At 26.6% G+C, this 19961-nt stretch overlaps 4 protein-coding genes across 6 annotated transcripts in view; 3 read left to right on the top strand and 1 right to left on the bottom strand.

The window, feature by feature from the left end:
• LOC141527702 (cell adhesion molecule Dscam2) overlaps window positions 1–1149 on the top strand; it is a 137962-nt gene extending 136813 nt beyond the window's left edge. For both annotated transcript variants that reach the window (XM_074243310.1, XM_074243311.1), the window contains one exon: window positions 615–1149. In XM_074243310.1, coding sequence (XP_074099411.1) covers window positions 615–879 — 265 coding nt within the window. In that variant the 3' untranslated portion in view covers window positions 880–1149. The remainder of the gene's footprint in view (window positions 1–614) is intronic.
• Window positions 1150–2668: 1519 nt separating this feature from the next.
• Window positions 2669–5636, top strand: LOC141527102 (actin-like protein 6B). The gene is made up of 6 exons (XM_074242399.1): window positions 2669–2797; window positions 2882–3082; window positions 3794–4231; window positions 4292–4632; window positions 5150–5245; window positions 5327–5636. Exons 1-6 carry the CDS (start codon window positions 2773–2775, stop codon window positions 5489–5491), a joined length of 1266 nt encoding a protein of 421 aa, XP_074098500.1. The 5' UTR covers window positions 2669–2772; the 3' UTR covers window positions 5492–5636.
• Window positions 5637–6053: 417 nt separating this feature from the next.
• Window positions 6054–13370, bottom strand: Cln3 (CLN3 lysosomal/endosomal transmembrane protein, battenin). Of its 2 annotated transcripts, XM_074242401.1 has the most exons (9): window positions 12744–13367; window positions 9264–9435; window positions 8991–9151; window positions 8452–8594; window positions 8050–8208; window positions 7399–7729; window positions 6915–7064; window positions 6689–6829; window positions 6054–6606 (listed from the first exon to the last, which is right to left on the bottom strand). In XM_074242401.1, exons 3-9 carry the CDS (start codon window positions 9036–9038, stop codon window positions 6478–6480), a joined length of 1101 nt encoding a protein of 366 aa, XP_074098502.1. In that variant the 5' UTR covers window positions 9039–9151; window positions 9264–9435; window positions 12744–13367; the 3' UTR covers window positions 6054–6477. The 2 variants fall into 2 exon arrangements, with proteins under 2 accessions (XP_074098502.1, XP_074098501.1); XM_074242400.1 differs by lacking the exon at window positions 9264–9435 and having other exon boundaries at window positions 12744–13370.
• A 1303-nt stretch (window positions 13371–14673) lies between these two features.
• On the top strand, window positions 14674–16501 carry Trm7-32 (tRNA methyltransferase 7-32). Its single transcript, XM_074242402.1, has 5 exons — window positions 14674–14956; window positions 15079–15148; window positions 15247–15479; window positions 15566–15960; window positions 16213–16501. Exons 1-5 carry the CDS (start codon window positions 14836–14838, stop codon window positions 16486–16488), a joined length of 1095 nt encoding a protein of 364 aa, XP_074098503.1. The 5' UTR covers window positions 14674–14835; the 3' UTR covers window positions 16489–16501.
• The last annotated feature ends 3460 nt before the right edge of the window (window positions 16502–19961 follow it).

Here is a 19961-nt window from a genome sequence, read left to right as displayed (position 1 = left end):
AATAACAAGTTGAATTTTTGTTATTAACATAAATTGAATTGTCTGGTCGGTAATTAATTAATAACTAAAGAATATTACTTATTGTTCAGTGTAAGCAGAATATTTAGTAGAACGCTAAAATTAATCCTATATAAAGTAAATTTTCTTGTTGATGCAGAGTTAAAAAACGGTTTACTAAAGGTTCCTCTATAAGCTTTATTTTTAACCCTTTGTAAAGCCAAGAGCGCTTAATTGAAAACAGTCTTTTGGCTTGATTTTCTTTGCATTTATTTTGATGAAATAAATCTGCGAATCAATTAATTAATAATGTAATTCAAAGTTATTTTTAATTTAATCTAATACTTTCATCCTTAATAAGTGCTTAGAATTAATAATTGATTTAATTTTTTTAAAATGTATAACCTACAACTCTTAAAAATTTTTATTTTAATTTTTTGAAACTTTCTGTACAATATAAAAATCAAAAAAATAAACGTTTGAAAAAAATTTCGCTAATTTTATTTTTATTTTGTATTAATTAAGCTTCATTAAAATTTGAAAAATTTAATGCTCTAAAAGCATATTTTTATACTCAAGTTTTTTTTTAAAATAAAAAAAAAATTATTTTCTTTCAGGATGTTACAGTTGGCGCGTTATACCGGCGAGGAGACCCGTACAAGTTTCGGGACAATCCCCAGGCCTGGCAATCCCAAGCACCAGCCGGGTAATAGGATCCGGGAGCAGGAGCGTGGTGATGCAGGATCAGGAATCCTGTTCATCGCCAAACTGGACCCACCCTCGGGGTTCTCCGACGCGCTCGAGCTAAGTGAAGCCGAGTGCGACCTTGATCGTGGTCACGGTGGCCAACGAAATCGACGAGACTTCGTTATTGCGGTGTAAATAATTGTGCAAATGCTATTTCATATTTATTATTATTATTAATATAAATAAAAATAAAAATAAAAATATATTGAAGCTGATTGATGGGATAAAATAAAGAGAAAGTAAAGGAAGAAATAATAAATTGGATTATACGAATTGAATGAATAAACATTAAAAGAATATCAACTTCTCTTATAAATGGTTTATCTGTCCCTCCGTTACATGACTTTGATAATTATTATGTAATTTATGTCCTGATCACATAAAATGTTAAAAAAAAAATTGTTTACTCACACGCTCACGTTTTAAACTAACGAATTGACTTAAACGAAAACTAAATGTTAATCTCATTAGTTAATTAAAAAAAAAATTAAAAAAAAAAAAATTACCGAAGAACGAAATTTATGTAATGTTAATAAAATCTAAAAGTGAAGTTATTGAAAAACGAAAGGCGATTTTCGTTTTGAGTTATACGGCACTAACTTTTTAATCGTAAGTTTAAAACGATAAATTTTTCATGTCTTGGATTGGTATACTGATTTAATTATAAAAATGTTTTTTAAATAAATAAAAAAAAAAAAATAAAGTTTTTCCTGTTGATATCGTATATATTATATATATACTTTATTATTATATATATAAAAAAAATTATTTACCATGGAGAAAAAAAGAAATTAACACTTTTGTGTTTTAAGTGAACTGTAGATTATTTATATTCTATTTACTTTGTAAAATATACAATATTGATTGAAAAAAAAATTTTTGTCATTTCTTATTGTCCTTAATGCTTAATCTTAAATATAATTATTACTAGCAGCCTTGCTATCGGTGAGAATGATATAAAACCTTGAAAAAGCACAAAGTTGCAATGACACTAAATAATAATATGGATAAGAATTTTTTACGATAATTTTGGGATAAATTTAATTAACTATTGCTTGAAATTTGAAGGATAGTAACTATTCAAAATTGATTATTGGCGACCTATAAACGTAGAAAATAAATCCAAAGATAACTGCATGAATATTAATACAATCATACTACTACTGCGATAAAATGGCAGCTTGCTAACTTTAATTGACGTCACAAATTAATTTACAATATCTAGATCTATTCCGCTGTACATATTAATAAGTCAGGATTTATATTTATAGTTACGATCTATTTTAAAACTATTTACTGTGATTATCTTCAATTGGGCTCAATTTGTTGTTAAACTTAACCACTTATCCTATATACCACGTGCAATCATACTTATCTCAATTATTTATCGAGTATTATATAATAAGTCATGAAAATAACTACAATAATAATAAAATAAAGTTTTTTAAACTTTTAAATCGATGAAAAAATCTTTGTATCTTTTCTGGATTTATTTTTATTTAAACGAAAATTTTTTTAAAAGAAACTAAAAATTTATTTCAATTTTTTTTAGAACAAAAATTATTTTTAAAAAATTGCACTGATAGTTTTTAAAATTTTTTAAAAATTTTTTTTAATGAAAAAAAAAATTATAAAAATTTTTTAATTTCGGCTAATTTAATTTTCATAAAAAATTAAACTTTTTTTGACAATAAAAAATTATTTTTTTAAAAAACAAGTTAATTTATTTTATTGCTTAAAAATTACAAGCAAAAAAAATTTTTTACATAACCCGCAGAAGATAAAATCTAGGAATATCATCTCGCACCAAACTCACCCCCGAATTTTTCGACTACTCGATTTTATCCCTTATCATCCTTGCAGGATTGACTCACAGATGTCTCTGCAGGAATTTACTGATTTATTTACTCTTAAACATAGTAATTTTTATCTCTTTACAGCTTAGAGCGATTTTATTGTGTATAAAATATATAAAGGATTGATAAGCATGCGCAAAATTAGTACCCCCATCAGATACTATTGTATACTATGAGCGGTGGTGTCTACGGTGGTGGTGAGTAATCGTTATATTCAAACATTTGTCTACATAAATAATAGTCTGACAAATATATCCATTATTGCACATGCCCGTGAATAGACGAGGTCGGCGCCATTATATTTGATGTTGGACATCAAAGTCTTCGCGTCGGATATGGCGGAGAGGATTGTCCAAAAGCCGAAATCCCGACCAGCCTCGGGGTGTGGGAGGACGCCCTTGATAATGCTGATCAAACCAATCCACAATCTTCCAAAAAACATTATAACATTGATGTTACGGCTATTCAAGTTCGGCGAAAAGGTTTGCTCAGTTTATTATTTTTATATAAGCTGTCTCTTTTTATAATTCAATTTTAAAACAATTATTACTCTTGAAAGTATCATTTATTTTATAAAAAATTCATTTTATTTTTATTTAATAACCAGAAAATATTAAAAGATTAAAAATATGAAAATTTGTAATTTTTGTCTTCTATGGTGACATTTAATTTAATAAAATTGTCCCTTGTTGCAATCTAATTAGACTATTGAAAATTTTTTATAAGAAAAGAAGAGTTTAAAGTATTAAAATAATTTTAAAGTACTTTTAAATACTTAAAATTTATTTTTTTTTTTTTTTTCAATATCATTATTTTCAATCATCGATATTTTTATTCAGCTGATTTATTTCGTTTATTTTTAAAATTTGCACATATTTAAGTATAAAAATTCCTGAACTGGAAATTTTTTTAATCAGGAATTTATCGCCTCAATTAAGACTGGATTCCCGAGTTGAAATTTGAATCGTAGAAATCGTACAAATTTTTTTTCAGTTCTGTTAGGGAGATTTTACATTTCTTAGCTTAAATTTACCATTTTTTTTTACAAAAAAAAAATTAAAATTTTTTAACTTCCTGCTAAGAAAATTAAAAATGCGTAGTTTAAGAATTTTTTATGATGTATTAAACAAAAAAAAAACTTACAATCATTTTTCAAAATGAAATAAACTATCAAAAAATAAAAATTTTTTCAGACATGGAGATAGTAAGTATGGTAAAGGACGGCATGATAGAAGATTGGGACATGTTCGAACGTCTGGCTGAGTATACGTACAAACAAAGACTCCATGCACTATCTGAGCACCACCCGATACTAATGTCTGAGTGTCCTTGGAACACACGTCCTAAAAGAGAAAAATTATTAGAGTTAATGTTTGAAAAATTCAACGTCCCCGCAATGTATATTTGCAAAAATGCCGTCCTAGCTGCTTACGCAAACGGAAGATCGACGGCTATGGTCGTCGATAGTGGTGCAACTCACACAAGTGCTGTTCCTGTTCACGACGGCTATGTAATAACTCAAGGTATCGTTAAAAGTCCATTGGGTGGGGATTTTATAACGATGCAATGCAGGCAATTTTTTGAAGAAAAAAATATTGAACTTACTCCAGCTTGTTTGATATCCAGCAAAGGTAAAATTGAACAATTATTTAATTTATAAAAAATCTAATTAATTTTAATTATCCGAAAAGATGTAGTACGTGAAAGAGACCCGCCTCGTTGGACAAAAAAGCCAGGCCTCCAGCCAACCTCTTCCTGGCTCAATTATATGGTCCGCGAAGTTCTCCAGGATTTTCAAATGAATTGCCTTCAAGTTGCCGACAATCCTTACGACGAAGACGCAGCTAATGCGTTGCCTATGAAACATTTTGAATTTCCCACTGGTTATAATGATGATTATGGAGCGATCAGATTGATGATTCCAGAAGCGTTATTTGATCCTAGTAATGTCAAAGGTATTGGGACCAGTATTCTTGGAGTCGGTCCTCTAGTTACTACAAGTGTTGGGATGTGTGATATGGATATAAGGCCTGTAAGTCTTTATTCTGAAAACTGCTTAATTATATATAATTAAGCCCGATAATAATTATATCGGGCTATGTATGATGACAAAAAAAATAATTTTTTATTTTTCTAAAAAATCTACTTCAAATAACATTTTTTACTTCAATAAAAATTAATGTAGCAGTTAATTAAACTAATAACTAATTAATTTAAAAATTAAATAACTCCTGGCTTGGTTCGGATTCCTTAAATATTTTATTTAATGACCTTTGCTTTCAATAAATAAAAATATGATATCAATAAAAATTTAGAACTAAAAATTAAAGACAAATAAGATCTTTAAAAGTGTAAAAAAAATTTTTATTTTAAAACTTAATCCTTGAAACAAATCTCTGCTAAGGAGACAATTTAACGACAATGCGCCACCTATCGGAAATTTTCAACACTACATTTGATCGAAAAATTATAGACGGACCTATCAGAGATTTTTTCGAGGATGTAATTTATTTTTGAATATATTATTTTATTATTAAATATTTTTTCAGAGTTTGTATGGAAGTGTTGTCGTAACTGGTGGAAATTCTTGTCTACAAGGTTTCAGTGATCGGTTAAATAGAGATTTGGCCAGCAAAACTCCTCCGGTAAATTTTAAACCTAAATATTGATTTTAAAAATTTTTAAAAAGCATTAAATATTGTAATTTTTAATGAAATAATTAACAGAGTATGAGACTGAAAATAATCAGCGCCAATAGCTTAAGCGAGCGTCGCTTTGGCGCTTGGATCGGCGGCTCAATATTAAGTTCTTTGGGATCGTTTCAACAAATGTGGTTGTCCCGTCACGAATACGAAGAATCTGGTAAAATAATTTTGGATCGATGTACTTAAATTAATAATTTTTATTTAATAAAAAATATATATCATTAATATTACATTAGATAATAATTCAATTAATCAATGCAATAAACAATCAATGATCAAACGAGAAAACCAAAGTATTAATATAAGAATTTTTATATTTAGTAAAAATTGTGCCAATTAATTTTTTTTTACAGTTATTATAATTAATATATGTTAATTAATTTATACAGACACCGTAAAATAGATCTATCGATGATATTTTGTTGAAATTATTTTTTATTTATCTTCGACCGTACAATAATAAATATTTATGCTCTTATTGTAATAAATAAAATAACAAGGTGCTGTAACATTTATTTTATGTTAACTATTTTTTTATACTGATTGTGATTCTGATTATATTCATAAATAAATGTGTATTAGCAATACTGACAATATTATTTTTTTTCCTTAAAAACTATTGAATTAATTATTAAATTATAAAATTATGAGTTATTAAAATAAATTATTTTTTTTTATAAATATGTAACAACTTGTAAAAATAATTATTGAGGTGTTACATTTTTTAATGGAAGTAATGATCACTAAATTATTTTTAGCAACCATATTTTGTAATGTTTATTTGTAAAAATTATTAAGTACACTGACAATAAAATACTATAAAAAAAATTGCCAAAAATTCGTGACCTCAATAAAATAAAAATTAAATACAAATATCCTATTTGATCTATAATATAAAAATACGCAGGCTCAGCCCTATGAATTCTTGATTAATTGTCTTTTAATTCAGAGTATAAAATTGTAAAAAATTCACATATTTTGATTTGTTTCAACAGTTCAAGTTTTGGAAATTCGTCAAATTATTTTCAGAGAACTTCATCAAAAAAAAATACTAAATAATTTCGACATTTATGTATAAATTTATCTTATTAAATATTCGGTAAAAAAATTACTCTGTAGACTTTATTTTACCTATTAGAAAGTTAAAACAACCTATGCTAGTCTTCTTAATATTATGTTGGTCGTGGGAGCTTACAAATAGCAGTATGAACAGGCAGAGCAAGCGCACCAGCGAGGGCTATTCCAAGAGAATCAGCCATCGATACAATTCCCAATGAATCTTTCAAATCTCTGTCGGGGATCTAAAATAAATTTATTTATTTATTTATCAAGGACAAAAAAGCGGAATTTTAGTATTTCTTTAATTTTAAAATTTATAATTACCGTTTCTACCATATTATAGAAGGTATTGACATACGCTGCACCACCGAGAAGGCCTTCCCAAAAAGTGATAACCAAAACAATCCAAATATTTGGAATGTAGAAATATATCGCTTCTGTTGTAAATATCACAATATTTATGAGCTGAAAAAAATTTTAAATTAAATATTTAATGGTATGAACTTTGAGAATTTGATAAATTTGTCAGTTGGGTAATTTATTTGTTTACTTGTAAAAGAGCCATCAGCCAAATTTTTTTGAAAGTAATGAAACTCGCAGATGACCGTGAAATAAAAACTCCAATTTGATAATCTGCTTGGTACCATCTGTATTGTTCGGCGTGGTTCAACCAAATACCATCAAATTGAATGAGCTCGTGCTGTAAAATGAGCGGTTTTTACATTGAAAGAAAAAAAAAATTTTTTTTAAATTAATTTTGACTTTTTTGTGACAAAAAATTGAATTTTTTGGAAATTTTCAACAATTTTATTTCTCCAGCTAAGAAATAAAATTGTTTAAAATTTCCAAAAATTTAAGTTTTGTCACAAAAATGTTCGTATTTTTGAAAATAAATTTTTTCTCTGTTGTGATCAAAATAAATCAAATTTTATTTGAATAAATAATTCTTAGTTGAAAATGAAAATCTTATAATTGATTTAGAAGATCTAAACTTTTTTTTTTTTTTTATAAAAATAAAATAATATTTTTCTCACCAATCCCTGGTTGATGTAATACTCAAACAGATAAACAAGAAACAGTGGAATAAGATAATGCATCAATCCAGGCACCAACGCAATTTTTTCTCTAATTGTTTTTTTGGGCACCTTGATAATCTCATCTTGACTGCTAAGGCCGTATTTAATGACCGTTTTGTCGTTCGGTGGAGTCATAATGACCCAGAAAGCGATAGCTTCTGCAATAGGAACCACTAACATTACCAAAAGTGTAGTCTCTGTGGACATTATTAGTCGGAACCCTACGTAAGATGATGCGCCAGCTACTCCCGCTCCTCCTGTTCCTGATGACCATGCAGCTATACTTGATCTATTGTAATTTAATTGTAAATTATAATTTATTTCTTAGTTTAAGAATTTTTTTATTCAAATCAAGAAAATAAAATTCTTCAAAATTATTTACTTGATTCAAGCGAATTTTTTTTTCTGTGTATAATCGATGAATTCATTTGTTTAGAAGCAATTTATATATTTATTGAACACAATTATCCATTTTTAAACTTTTAATAATTATTTTTTTTTTAAAATAATTTATTAAAATTTATTTAAGAGTTATTAAATATTTATCGCAAAAATATTTGCCGCAATTTTAAAATAAATGGTTAAAATTTTTAATGTTACGATATATACCTTCCATATTTGTGACTATGACTGAGTATGGTAATCTCTCCCAAACCTGAAGAGAGTGAAGTCAATACCACCCCTAAGATAGTAATCCAAGGTGTCGTGCCGAATGCCACAGCCAGAAAACCCAGTACTTGCGCTATTACGCATATCGCTACTCGAACACTGCAATGTTAAATGAAGACGACCTTGCTATTTATATTTACAATGTTATAATAATGCATATATATCATAATTGCCGTGCTACTTTTTCCGCAAAGTCAGGAAAATTATCATAACTCGCTGTTCACAGTCATAACAATTAATCATGATCATGGTCAGGGTCTGACGTTGAAGCACAACGTTTATTTATTTATATTGACCGCTATTGTCTATTTTATAAGTGAAGAATTTTTATTTAATACTCACTTGACATGAAACGGCAAAAAAGGCATTGTAAGTTTTACTATAACACATGGCAATATATCAGCCAGTAAAATAGCACCTGTTGATACTAAGTTGCAACCCCGCGGATTTTCAATTGTGATATCATTTGAAGTTTCCACCGAATCCTATAATTTTAGGTAATTAAATCTTATGGTTTGTAATTAAGTGCTTGTAATTACACGAAGAAAAAATTAAATAAATAAAAACGGGAGTTATTAGTTTGAACGCATTAAAAAAAATTAATTTGATTCAATAAAAATATGTTTGAATTAAAAAAAAAATTTGAAGACTTTTATTGTTTCATGGAAAAAAGTAAACTTTAAAATTTGAAAACAAACAGTGCTTCTTCTTTCTTAATTTAAGAATTTTTCTACTTAAATTAAGGAGTCGAAAGTTCTTCAAAATTATTTACTTGATTCAATTAATTTTTTTTTCTGAACGCGTAAGTAAATAATTATTTCGATTGTAAAAATTTTTTTTTCGTGAAAAAATAATTGAAATAAAAAAAAAAATATACTTACAGGTGAAGAAAATTTTTCTTTCAAAATATCATGAGCCGCGCTCAACATTACAACGTACCCGTAATTATTACACAGACCAATTAGCCAAAATGCTATAAAATTTCTCCATCTCTTAGCTCGCGTGTCTCCTAACTCGTCATTGACCGTGGGTGATTGAACGGCTAGAAAAAAACAATGATTTACTAATTATCATGAATACAGATCATGAAAATTTCCGTTAAATTAAATTGAATTATTAAAAAGTGTAATTGAAGGTAATAAAATAAAAATTACATCATAAATAGATTTCTTCGTAAAAACTTCCATTGACGTCACAAATTATCTCAGAGCTTATCAGTTACCAAAATATTTGTAATTAAATAGAGAGGCTCGTCGCTCTATGTCTTTGAGCCATAAAATATCTTTTTGTCTCGATATGCTGTCACTGATAACAACAAACAAGTATCTATAAATAAACGATAGATAATTTTTAATTATTTACCACGTGGATGTATTTTAACAACACAGGGAATACCATATTGGTAAAACTTAAATTGTAAATTATTTAAAAACCTGCTTGCGACATTATTCATTATCTTGTTTGTAGAATTGTTGTTTTTGTTTTTTTTTTTATTCATTATTATCAAATACTTGTTCAATGATTGCAATAAGTGTGATTACACGTCACTATTATAACATATAATAGCGGACAAGTTTAGAGATAAATTACGATCAATTGAGGCTAATAGTGATCGTTTTGAATATAGATCGTTGCTATAAATATCAACCTGACACTTTATTCGTTAATTGATATAGATCAAAATTTCTTCAGGTATTTCGAATTATTGTTGTGATTTATAAATTTAGAGAAAAAAAAATTTTTTTTAATCGAAAATTAGAACATTAAAATTTTTATTGTTCGATAAAAATTTCATTTATTGTAAAAATAAATTTTCATTTATAATTTTTTTTTTTTAATTATCCATAAAGTAGAAAAATTTTTTTAATTGAATGACCGGTTGATTTATTTATATTTTTTTTATTTTAAAAAAAATTAAGAAGTGCTATATGAGCATATAATAGCAACCAAAAATAACATCATTTCCAAAATATCAAATTTTGTCACTACGACCTTCAAGTACCCGTTTGTCATATCAGCTATGCGATTTTGGCAATATTCACCTCGAGACCTTTTATTTGAGTACCCATATCAATTTTTTATATATTTATATATATTATATATATGTATATATGAAAAATATATAAAAATGCATGTGGGTACTCAAATGAAAGCTCTTGATGAGTGTAACATCGGGATGAGCTTATATCTTAAAAATTGTTGATAGTTAAGATAATACAGGGCAATTTAACAAAAGTAATTATTTAACGAACTAAAATTTATTTCGAAACAATTTAAAAAAAAATTTATTTATCGATAAATAAATAAATAACTGTAATTACATATAATATAATTTGCATTACTATTAAAATAACTATTCTTATCTGATCAATGTCGACAATGAAAATAATAACGTTCTTCACCTTTAATGCTTTTTTTTGCTCTATGTGTAATAAATATAAATTTGCCTTAATGCAATTGAAAAATCTGATTAAAAAAATAATTTTGCTATTTTTAAGAATTTTTAATTTTTCTAGTGGGAAGCAAAAAATTCTTCTGCAAAGTGATTCATAAAAATTAATAGATAAATCATAACAAACAATGATCTAACGCGTCAATGACATTGACCAAAAATGAAAATTGTGTCATGAAGGAAATTTTATACAACCTGCAAAAGTGTAAGCGAAAATATTTATTCCAGTCACATCAAGATGTGATGGATAGACAACATAGCCGCGCTTTCGGTTTCGTTTGTCCGTGTAATAACATTGAAAATAAATGTTTTGATTTAAATATATTATCTACCAATCATGTCTTTAGAATGAAGACACACCTTCAAAAGATAAAAATTATTTCTTTTTAAAAATTATCTTTAACTAATCAGTTTTTTTATCAGATTAATTTAAACATGTAAATAGTTTGTTGCTTACATGTTTTCATTGTTTAATAATACACTTGAGAGTGTAAGTAGGTAAACGTAGTAATTACTCAATTTTAAAGCAATTTTTTTTGTTTTAATGATGAAAAAATTATCGAGTCATTGAACTTTATGATTTATTTAGTCACGTATAAACGATGAGAGCCGAAATTTATAGAACGACTCTAATAAAGAATTTGAGGAAATTTAGCCTGATTTTATTTTTTAAAACAGCATTAAATTTTAGTGAGCTTGCGCAAAATTTTTATGGATACATAATTAAATAAAATAAATATATTAATTAAATTTTTTTTTTTTTTAGAAAATTCAAATGAATTTATGACTTGTAGAAAATTAATAATTATAGCGTTTAATGCAAGTTTTTTTCAATGGGTCAGTCAAAAAAATATTTTTGATTTTCCGAATCGGATGTTGAGCCCGGATCTTTTGGTTACGCGCCAAAAAATCTATTGTGTGTTAACCGTGTCAAGTGACTCAACAGAAAGTAATTAATTATCGAAATATTTTATCAGATTGGAAGATAGAATTAATTTCTTATTAATTTAGTATAAATTGATAAAAAATCAATTAAATGCACTAGATTCCCATAAGAAATTACAGAAAATGAGGTCATTGAAAATGATATTATTTACATTATTCTTATCAATACTACAGATATTTTCCAGGTATGATTAAATGATAAAATCAACATCAATTTTTATTATTATTGTACATGAAAAACGCGAATTTATTTAATCTTCAGTAAATTAGTAAATTAAATAATCATATTGTTTTGAATATTTATTTTTTTTGTTAGATAAATATTCATTCAACTCTCAAGAACATTTCTTATGTTTTATTTTTACTAAATTTTATTGTGAATAAAATTTTACTCCGAGGAATTATTAAAAAATTGATTTTTTATATAAATGATTAAAAGTTAATTTTTTTTAGAAATTATTAAAAAATTGATTTTTTGTAACAATTATTAAAAAATTTATTTTTTTTTTGGCAATTATTAAAAAAATTTATTTTTTGTAGCAATTATTAAAAAAAAAAAAAATACTAATATGAATAACTTTTTATAATAAACTAGACTTAACACGCTCGCTTCGCTCGCCTTCATTCTTTTAAAAATCCCGCCACTATCTCAGTCGACAAATCAACAACCGAATAAAATAGTCACAGAAGTGACGTAAAACGATACGACATCCGGCCATCAACTTTTTAGAAGAGGATCAGTTTAAGATTGAATAATTCGAAATAAATTAAATATAAGGAGACTAAGGATCAAAAAATACCAATCTGAATTTAAAAATTTTTTGGTTATTTTGCGATTACAAAAATAATTTAAGAATAATTATTTTGCAAAGATTATTAACTCTGTTAATATCTACGGCTATTGGGTTTAGTTTTTTGTAAATAAATAAATAAATAAATAAATAATACACCAACAGTATAGGATTACGCAATATTTCGCTAGATTCCAAAGCATCTTCAGGCTCTGTATAGCATGAAAAAAATTTATAATTCAATGTAATAACTTTTTAGTAGCTCATAAATAAATACAGTACTTATTAAAGTAAGAAACTATAAATATTTCATTTACGATAATGCCGAAAGATAATGAACGTAAGTAAGAACTCGATTATGTCACTAATACACAAAAAAATTAAAAACCCATAAAGCCCTCCAAAATGACAAAGTATTAAAAAAATAAGAGTATCGAATACCATACCTTTAACAACGTCCATGCTAAATGCTATGCAATATATCGTCAAAAATACTTGTTTTATCAGCTGTGCAGTAATGTCAGCTAATGTAATTAATTACTACGATAATTTAAAAAACTCAATAATTTATAATTATGTACACAAGGTTGTCGCGTCTCGACACATCCAGTCGTTTCAAATGAAACGCGGACACTGAGTCTCGTTATCGTCACTGACTATTTAGAAACCATCAATCCGTTATTATATATGGAATATATATACATCGTACGTACACACACTTACTATATAAATTATTAAAAAAATTATTTACGATTTTTTTGACTCCCACTACAATGTGGTTTTACTGCATTTTGTTTTACTCGGTACTAAAAATGTAAATATATTAATTATTAATCACTGATCAATAATCATTTATTTACAAGCAAAAAAAAAATTTGCCATTAATTAATTAATTATCAATTATCGTTAAGCGTACAGCAATATTGATAATATTTGCATGTAAAATTTATCAACAGTTCTTTGAACTAAACACGTGGAACAAAGTGAGTGATGTCTTAAAATTTCTGTATTAATTTTGATAAATCGCTTTTAAAATATAAATTTTTAGAGTAACTATTTGAAATCTACATCGATATACTTCAATAATTTTAAATTCAACAGTTTGTGACAAGAAGTAGAAGAAGACTAAAATTATAGATAAAAATTGTGTACTTAGTAAATAGTTAATGTGTTATTCGCTCAATGTAAGGGGAGAATAATAGGTATAGGCTACCTTTACTTAATACTTAGGGAAGGGATCAAGATAATTAGTAAAACTTCTTTTCTCCATGTATAATCCATTACTTCTTAGAAATTCCGTAGGAAAAGATCTAAAAAAAAGATTATTTAATTTTAAAGAGAACAGACTAATTCTTTTCTTAAAAGTTCTGCTCATTTTCAGTAAGAAGTTTACGATTTAGGACAATAGGATTTTCAAAAATTTAAATCGGTGAAATTAAAGTAGATTTAAAGGCTCTGCTTTTAATTTTACGGATAAGTTACCATTTTTGGGCCAGAAGGACTCAGTAGACTCGATTAAGTAATACATTAATGTGAACAAAATTTTTAGCGCCCCAAAGTGACAAAAATTGACAGTTAATTTGTTATTTTAGTCACGGTCATAATCGAGGATAAAAATCTATTTGTTGGAAATTTTGTGAATGGCAAGAGAATGAATGATGCAATGAAATAATAGCCCTACTCTCTCTCCCTCTCTCTTCTAGTATACATGTGCGAAGCAAGAGGCTTTATAAACTTGTTTATACTAAAAGCATGTCAAAATTGCGCGCGCAGCTTACATTCAAGTTCATTAATTTACTTGTGAATTTAATTTGAGAATTTAATTTGCGCGCGCAAGCGCGTGATTGAATATAGAGTTTGCAGATATTTTCATGTTTGTGATATATTTGACCAATCACGTTACGAATAGTTTGCTTGCATGATATATTTTCATATTTTTCATCTAAATTACAAAAGTGGAGATGATAAATCATTAGTTATATATATATAATTTACAATTTACTCTAAAAGAAATGAAAATTTCAGCTATTAGAAAGGCCAAATATTAAAACACTTTTAATTAAATCTTTTTTTGGAATAATTTTTCCAATCTTAATATTAAAATAGAGATGAAATGTATGTGAAATCAATTCATTCGTGATGTGATTGGTTAAATGTATCATAAGCATGAAAATATATGCAAATTCTATAGTCAAGGCGCGCGCTTGTGCGCGCAAATTTAAATTCTAGTAAAAATAAAATAAATTAAGAAATTTTCAGATGTGGGCTAACTTAATTTTCATTTCAAAATCATCCCGCTGGCTGACGCGCCATCTGTTCTCAAAGCAGGTCTACCTAAATAAGACAGATATTCACTATTTATCCGTTTGATGTTGGTACACTGAGTTGTTATTATTGTTACAAGTATAAAGTGTTAGTGTATAAAAAGATAAATAGAAATTATAACCTGTTACATGCACATGTGACAATAAAATAAATAAATAAATAGTTTTATAATAATATAAATAAACACAAAATTTTTTTTTTTGTAATTAAAAAATGGGGAAGACATCAAAAGACAAAAGAGATATTTATTATCGAAAAGCTAAAGAGGAGGGTTGGAGAGCAAGAAGTGCATTTAAACTACTTCAAATTGACAGCGAATTCAATATTTTTGATGGTATACTTTTTATTATTTATAAGCAGACATTTGATAATTTTTGAATTAACAAAAAGTAGCAACTTTGCAGTCAACCCAAACAATTGTTGATATAATTTTTAATTATTATTTATTGTTATTAGGTGTTACAAAGGCAGTTGATTTATGTGCAGCACCAGGAAGTTGGAGCCAAGTTTTAACCCGAAAATTAAAGTAAAAATTTTTTTTTTTAATCTTGTTAAAGCTTTTTTTGATACCTGTCTCTATTTATATAATAAAAAATTTAACTAATTATTTTTTTGACACTACAGTGAAAGTTATAAATTAAAAAATGAAGAATTAAAATCCGGGACTTCGTCATCAAGCAATGACGAAGTAAATGAGCCACCAAAAATAATAGCCGTCGATTTACAAGCAATGGCACCCTTGGACGGCGTGGTACAAATACAAGGTGATATTACTAAAATATCTACTGCTGAAAAAATAATAGCTTATTTTGAAAATTCTAAGGCTGATTTAGTTGTTTGCGATGGAGCGCCCGATGGTAACTAAATGTTAAAAATTATTTTTTTAATTTAATTTTTTTAAATAAAATTTTATTAAAATTAAAAATTATTAAAATTTTTTTAGTGACCGGATTACATGACATGGACATTTACATTCAATCGCAATTACTTTTAGCAGCTTTGAACATAACAACTCACGTTATACGACCGGGTGGTACTTTTGTTGCTAAAATATTCCGAGCTCGAGAAAGCTCGTTATTATATTCACAATTGAAAGTATTTTTCAAATATGTTTCTTGTGCAAAACCGAGCAGCTCAAGAAATTCAAGTATCGAAGCTTTTGTTGTTTGCAAAGATTATTCACCGCCTGATAATTACATTCCACATATGCTGAACCCATTGTTAACTCACGAGCCATTAAATTATGATGTGTTGACTGGTATCAACAAATATGTTGTTCCATTTGTTGTATGTGGAGATTTAACACAACCTGATTCTGATTCGTGCTATCCTCTTTCAGTGAGTATAATTTTTTTATTAAATTTCTTACAGTATAAAAAAATTTTTCATTGAATTACTATTAAATTTTATAAAACAATTATTTATTATTATTATTATTATTATTATTATTATTATTATTATTATTGTAGTTTAAAAATTAAAAAAAAATCCAATGTTTTTTTGTTATATAGTTTAAAAATTAAAATTTTTTTTTTTCATTAACTTTAAAAATTTTAAATATTTTAATAAATTATAAAAATTATTCAACAGTTGAGTGGCGAAGAATATATATATAAAAGTCCAATCCAGGAACCCATCGAGGCACCTTACGAAGAGGCTATCCAAAAAGAATTAAATTCAAATAACAAAAAATCAATTAAAGCAGAACCATGTGCATCTGAAATTTTTTACGATGATGATCTATCACTTGAAGACTTCAAAAAAAGTTCCCTTGAATTTGAAAAAAATAAAGAAGCAGCAGGAGCAGATTCCCAAGTAAAACAAACTAACATCCATGAAGATTTTGTAAATTTACAATTAAATTAATGAACATTGATTATTTAATTGAATATAATTTTTTAAACACTATCAATTTAATTTTCCATTATATTTATTCTATGAATATTAGGGCACACAATTATTTACATACAATAAGTGCTTACACTTGCATAAATTGTAGGGTTTACTATACAAAAAAATATAGTGAGTTATTAGTAGTAAATAATATGGAGGGTAGAAGTAAATCGTCGACCTTTAACATTCTTTTTTTTCGCGGCTTCAAAGCACGAATTTACGGCATTTTGGAATTCTGTCGGCAACTTCAGGATTGCTTCTCGTACTATTGCATTTGACTTCTTAGCACACTCTGACTTTGTTATAAATATTCTTTGTTTTAGTCGAATTTTCTGTAAGTCAACTATAAAGTTGTTAAAAATTTTAGACGTCGTGAACAAAATCGGAAAAAAAAAAATAAAATTATATCCGAATTTTTATATCATATACAAATCTTACATTTTGCTAATTAATATATGTAAATAAACTAACAGAATTTTATTATCATTTTATTAATAATATATTTAAAAATTTGGAAATTTTTGTAGTACTTTATTATGTTGTAGCATAAATGACGGAAGTTTTATAATTTAATGTACAATTTTTATTTAACCAAAATCAAATGAATTATTGAATATTATGTACAAATTTTGTGCGCATTAGGTATAAAAACTATTTCATTGCAAAAATATATGTACAATTTATATGTATAAATCACCCTAGATGGAATTAAAAACCTTAGGAAGTATATAAAATTATTTTATCTTTAGTCTTATTGAATACTGTCCAAAAACTTTTAAATTGCTATGTAAAAATGGAATATTTAACGATTAACATGATCATACTCTAGTATGATATATATATATATATATATATATATATATATATATATATATATTGATATAACGATACTTCTCAACAGATTATCAGTAATATTATGTTTACATACTCTTCGCAAGTACACATATATTAATATTATCCAGCAGGAAATTTTTACGAGTGATAATCAATTTTTGATGCACTATGTAGCCATTGCAGTTGTATAAATTGAGAAGTTTGCCTGTTAAATAAATAGATAAAAAAGTTGTTTAATTACATCCAATGAATTGAAAGTCATATAAATTTTGTGATTTCTAGACCTCACTCCATTTTACCGTCATAGAGTATTTGTATGTTGATATTTTTGAAAATGAAAAACCAGTCGAGCATGAAATCAACTTTTTCCATAACCAATTTTGTTAAATAATATTGAATTAAAGGCCAGAGTGTACAATAAGGTACTTGTAAATGATAAAAGTTAGTAAAGATCTACTTTATGTCAGATAAATTCAATACGTATATAGTATCAAAACTTATTACTGGAATGTGAAAATTTATTATTTTATTATGTACACCTTCCACCTAATATTTATAAACCCTTTGTTGTCGTTCTTCGTTAAATTATGTAAGCATTATAACTGCTTAAACATAGAATTTATAGTAGAAGTGATAAACGTAAAATTAGAAACGATTCCAATTGTTAAATTAATAAATGTTAAATTAACAAATCTTGAACAATAGTAATAATGAAATGCTGCTTCTAGCCTCAAACAATTGTATTTTACAAAACTTACCATTTGTTTTAAACGTTTGCACTGTTTAGCCAAATTTGAAGCACGTCTTTTTTTAGCAGTTGTTATTTCCAAATTCATTGAAGTCGACTTTTGACTCTGTAATCGATTCCGTAAGATTCGACAAGGTTTACATCTCGGATTAGCTTGGTTTCTTTTATAAATGTCATCACCAACTATCACATTCCCTGATTAAAAATATTGATTGAAAAGTATTGAAAATTTTTTCAATTCTTTTCAATCCACACAGAGATTTTGAAAAATATTGAATGGAATTGAAACTTCAATTATTTGAATACTTTCTAATATCTTATAATGGAATTAAAAAGTATTGAACAAGATTCATTCTTGGATGTCTTTAATACTTTTAATTCTAAAATGGAATTCAAAAGTATTGAATGGGACTAAATTTTTATCGTTTCAATACTTTTCAATTAAGAAGTGAAATTCAAAAGTATTGAAAAAGATTCATTCTTGGATGTCTTTAATACTTTTCAATGCTAAATACAATTTAAAAGTATTCAATATAATTGAAACTTTTATGATCTGTAATTTATTCTTATTTTTGTAAAGAATGAAACCCCGGAAAAAATAATTAGGCCGCATAATACGTGGAAAATAAACGTGTCAGGTAAAATCAGAAGGCTATAAAAAAATTGCTCGTCCAAAAATTCGAACCGTGCATCTCACACTCCCCAGAATGACAGCTTCACAGTCAACCCAATATATATATATATATATATATATATATATATATATATATATATATATATATATATATATATATATATGTTGTCTAGAACCATCGTGTATGATGTCAAGTTCAGCTAAGAATGAATTTTATCAAATTTCAACCTCAAAAGGGATTGGGGGCGTTTACTATGAAAATCTTTCATAGCCAAACAATAGTTTTTATGGACTCAAAGTTTTGTTGGAACCTTTTATTTATAATGTGAAAATCATCTCTAATAGGATCTTACGAAATTTCTCTATCACATAGGTGTGCGGGAGTGATAATTGTCAAAAAATTAATATTCTTCAAATACAGTTCCTGTAGATCTAAAATTTAATAAGAATCTTAAGAGCAATAGGAAATTGCAGGGATAGCCTCTAAGGTCAACAGATTTAAATATTTTCTTTTTTTTAAATTATATTTTCTTACAACTAATGTTACATAAATTATTGCAAAAACTAAAATTGGCGGTATTACAAAAATAAAATTTGTTTTTAAATAATGTATTGCATAACAATAAATAAAAGTAAACAAATATCATGATTCTTCATGATTCATCAATAATAAATGCAGTCGAGTCCTCCGAATCTGGCTCTTCGTTCAAATCGTCCATTTCTCCATCAACACCGTTATTGATGTTGACATGATGGAACAATGTGATCATTTGTGGACAATAACGGACCGTGCCAAAGAAACCGTAATAATGCCGGTAACCATAATTGAAAGCAAAATGATATACATATCGATAAAAGCGATGACATGTAATGAGAAAGATCAGAATTACTTAACTCAACAGCCGAATGACTTTGAAGTTCAGTAGTGTAGTAGTGATACTCCAGATGTAACTTTGTATATAAAAATAATTCAAAAATGTAACTTGTAATCAAAATGAACTCGTTTTTACTTAATATTATGTAAATGCAAGAAAAATTTGTAAAAATACAACAATAAAATTTATTATTACATAAAAACTCACATTTCATTTAGTGATTTAGATTTATCATTTGATAAGGTAATTTGTAACGTAGAGATCAAACTTTCTATTCGATAATAAGAAATTAAAATTTTACAGCTTCTAAGCAAAAAAATTTCAATTGATTTCAGGAGATAAAAGATTGGAAAAT

This window comes from Cotesia typhae, unplaced genomic scaffold, assembly GCF_013202065.1.
Source record: "Cotesia typhae breed Kobodo isofemale line unplaced genomic scaffold, CoteBio_Ctyphae contig_4, whole genome shotgun sequence".
Classification (NCBI taxonomy): Eukaryota; Metazoa; Arthropoda; class Insecta; order Hymenoptera; family Braconidae; genus Cotesia; species Cotesia typhae.
Note: the sequence above shows the minus strand (reverse complement) of the source record. Positions and strands in the feature narration are given on the sequence as shown.

Excerpts from the sequence above, each read along its gene's own strand:
- Cln3 (XM_074242400.1), bottom strand. Across the intron at positions 8,209-8,451 it reads TTTTTGCCGTTTCATGTCAA|TGTTCGAGTAGCGATATGCG; the intron begins GTGAGTATTAAA and ends TTAACATTGCAG. Across the intron at positions 6,607-6,688 it reads TCTATAATATGGTAGAAACG|ATCCCCGACAGAGATTTGAA; the intron begins GTAATTATAAAT and ends AATTTATTTTAG.
- Trm7-32 (XM_074242402.1), top strand. The coding sequence starts at position 14,836 with ATGGGGAAGACATCAAAAGACAAAAGAGATATTTATTATCGAAAAGCT. Across the intron at positions 14,957-15,078 it reads CGAATTCAATATTTTTGATG|GTGTTACAAAGGCAGTTGAT; the intron begins GTATACTTTTTA and ends TATTGTTATTAG. Across the intron at positions 15,149-15,246 it reads GTTTTAACCCGAAAATTAAA|TGAAAGTTATAAATTAAAAA; the intron begins GTAAAAATTTTT and ends TTGACACTACAG.
- LOC141527102 (XM_074242399.1), top strand. The coding sequence starts at position 2,773 with ATGAGCGGTGGTGTCTACGGTGGTG. Across the intron at positions 3,083-3,793 it reads TATTCAAGTTCGGCGAAAAG|ACATGGAGATAGTAAGTATG; the intron begins GTTTGCTCAGTT and ends AAATTTTTTCAG. Across the intron at positions 4,633-5,149 it reads GTGATATGGATATAAGGCCT|AGTTTGTATGGAAGTGTTGT; the intron begins GTAAGTCTTTAT and ends ATATTTTTTCAG.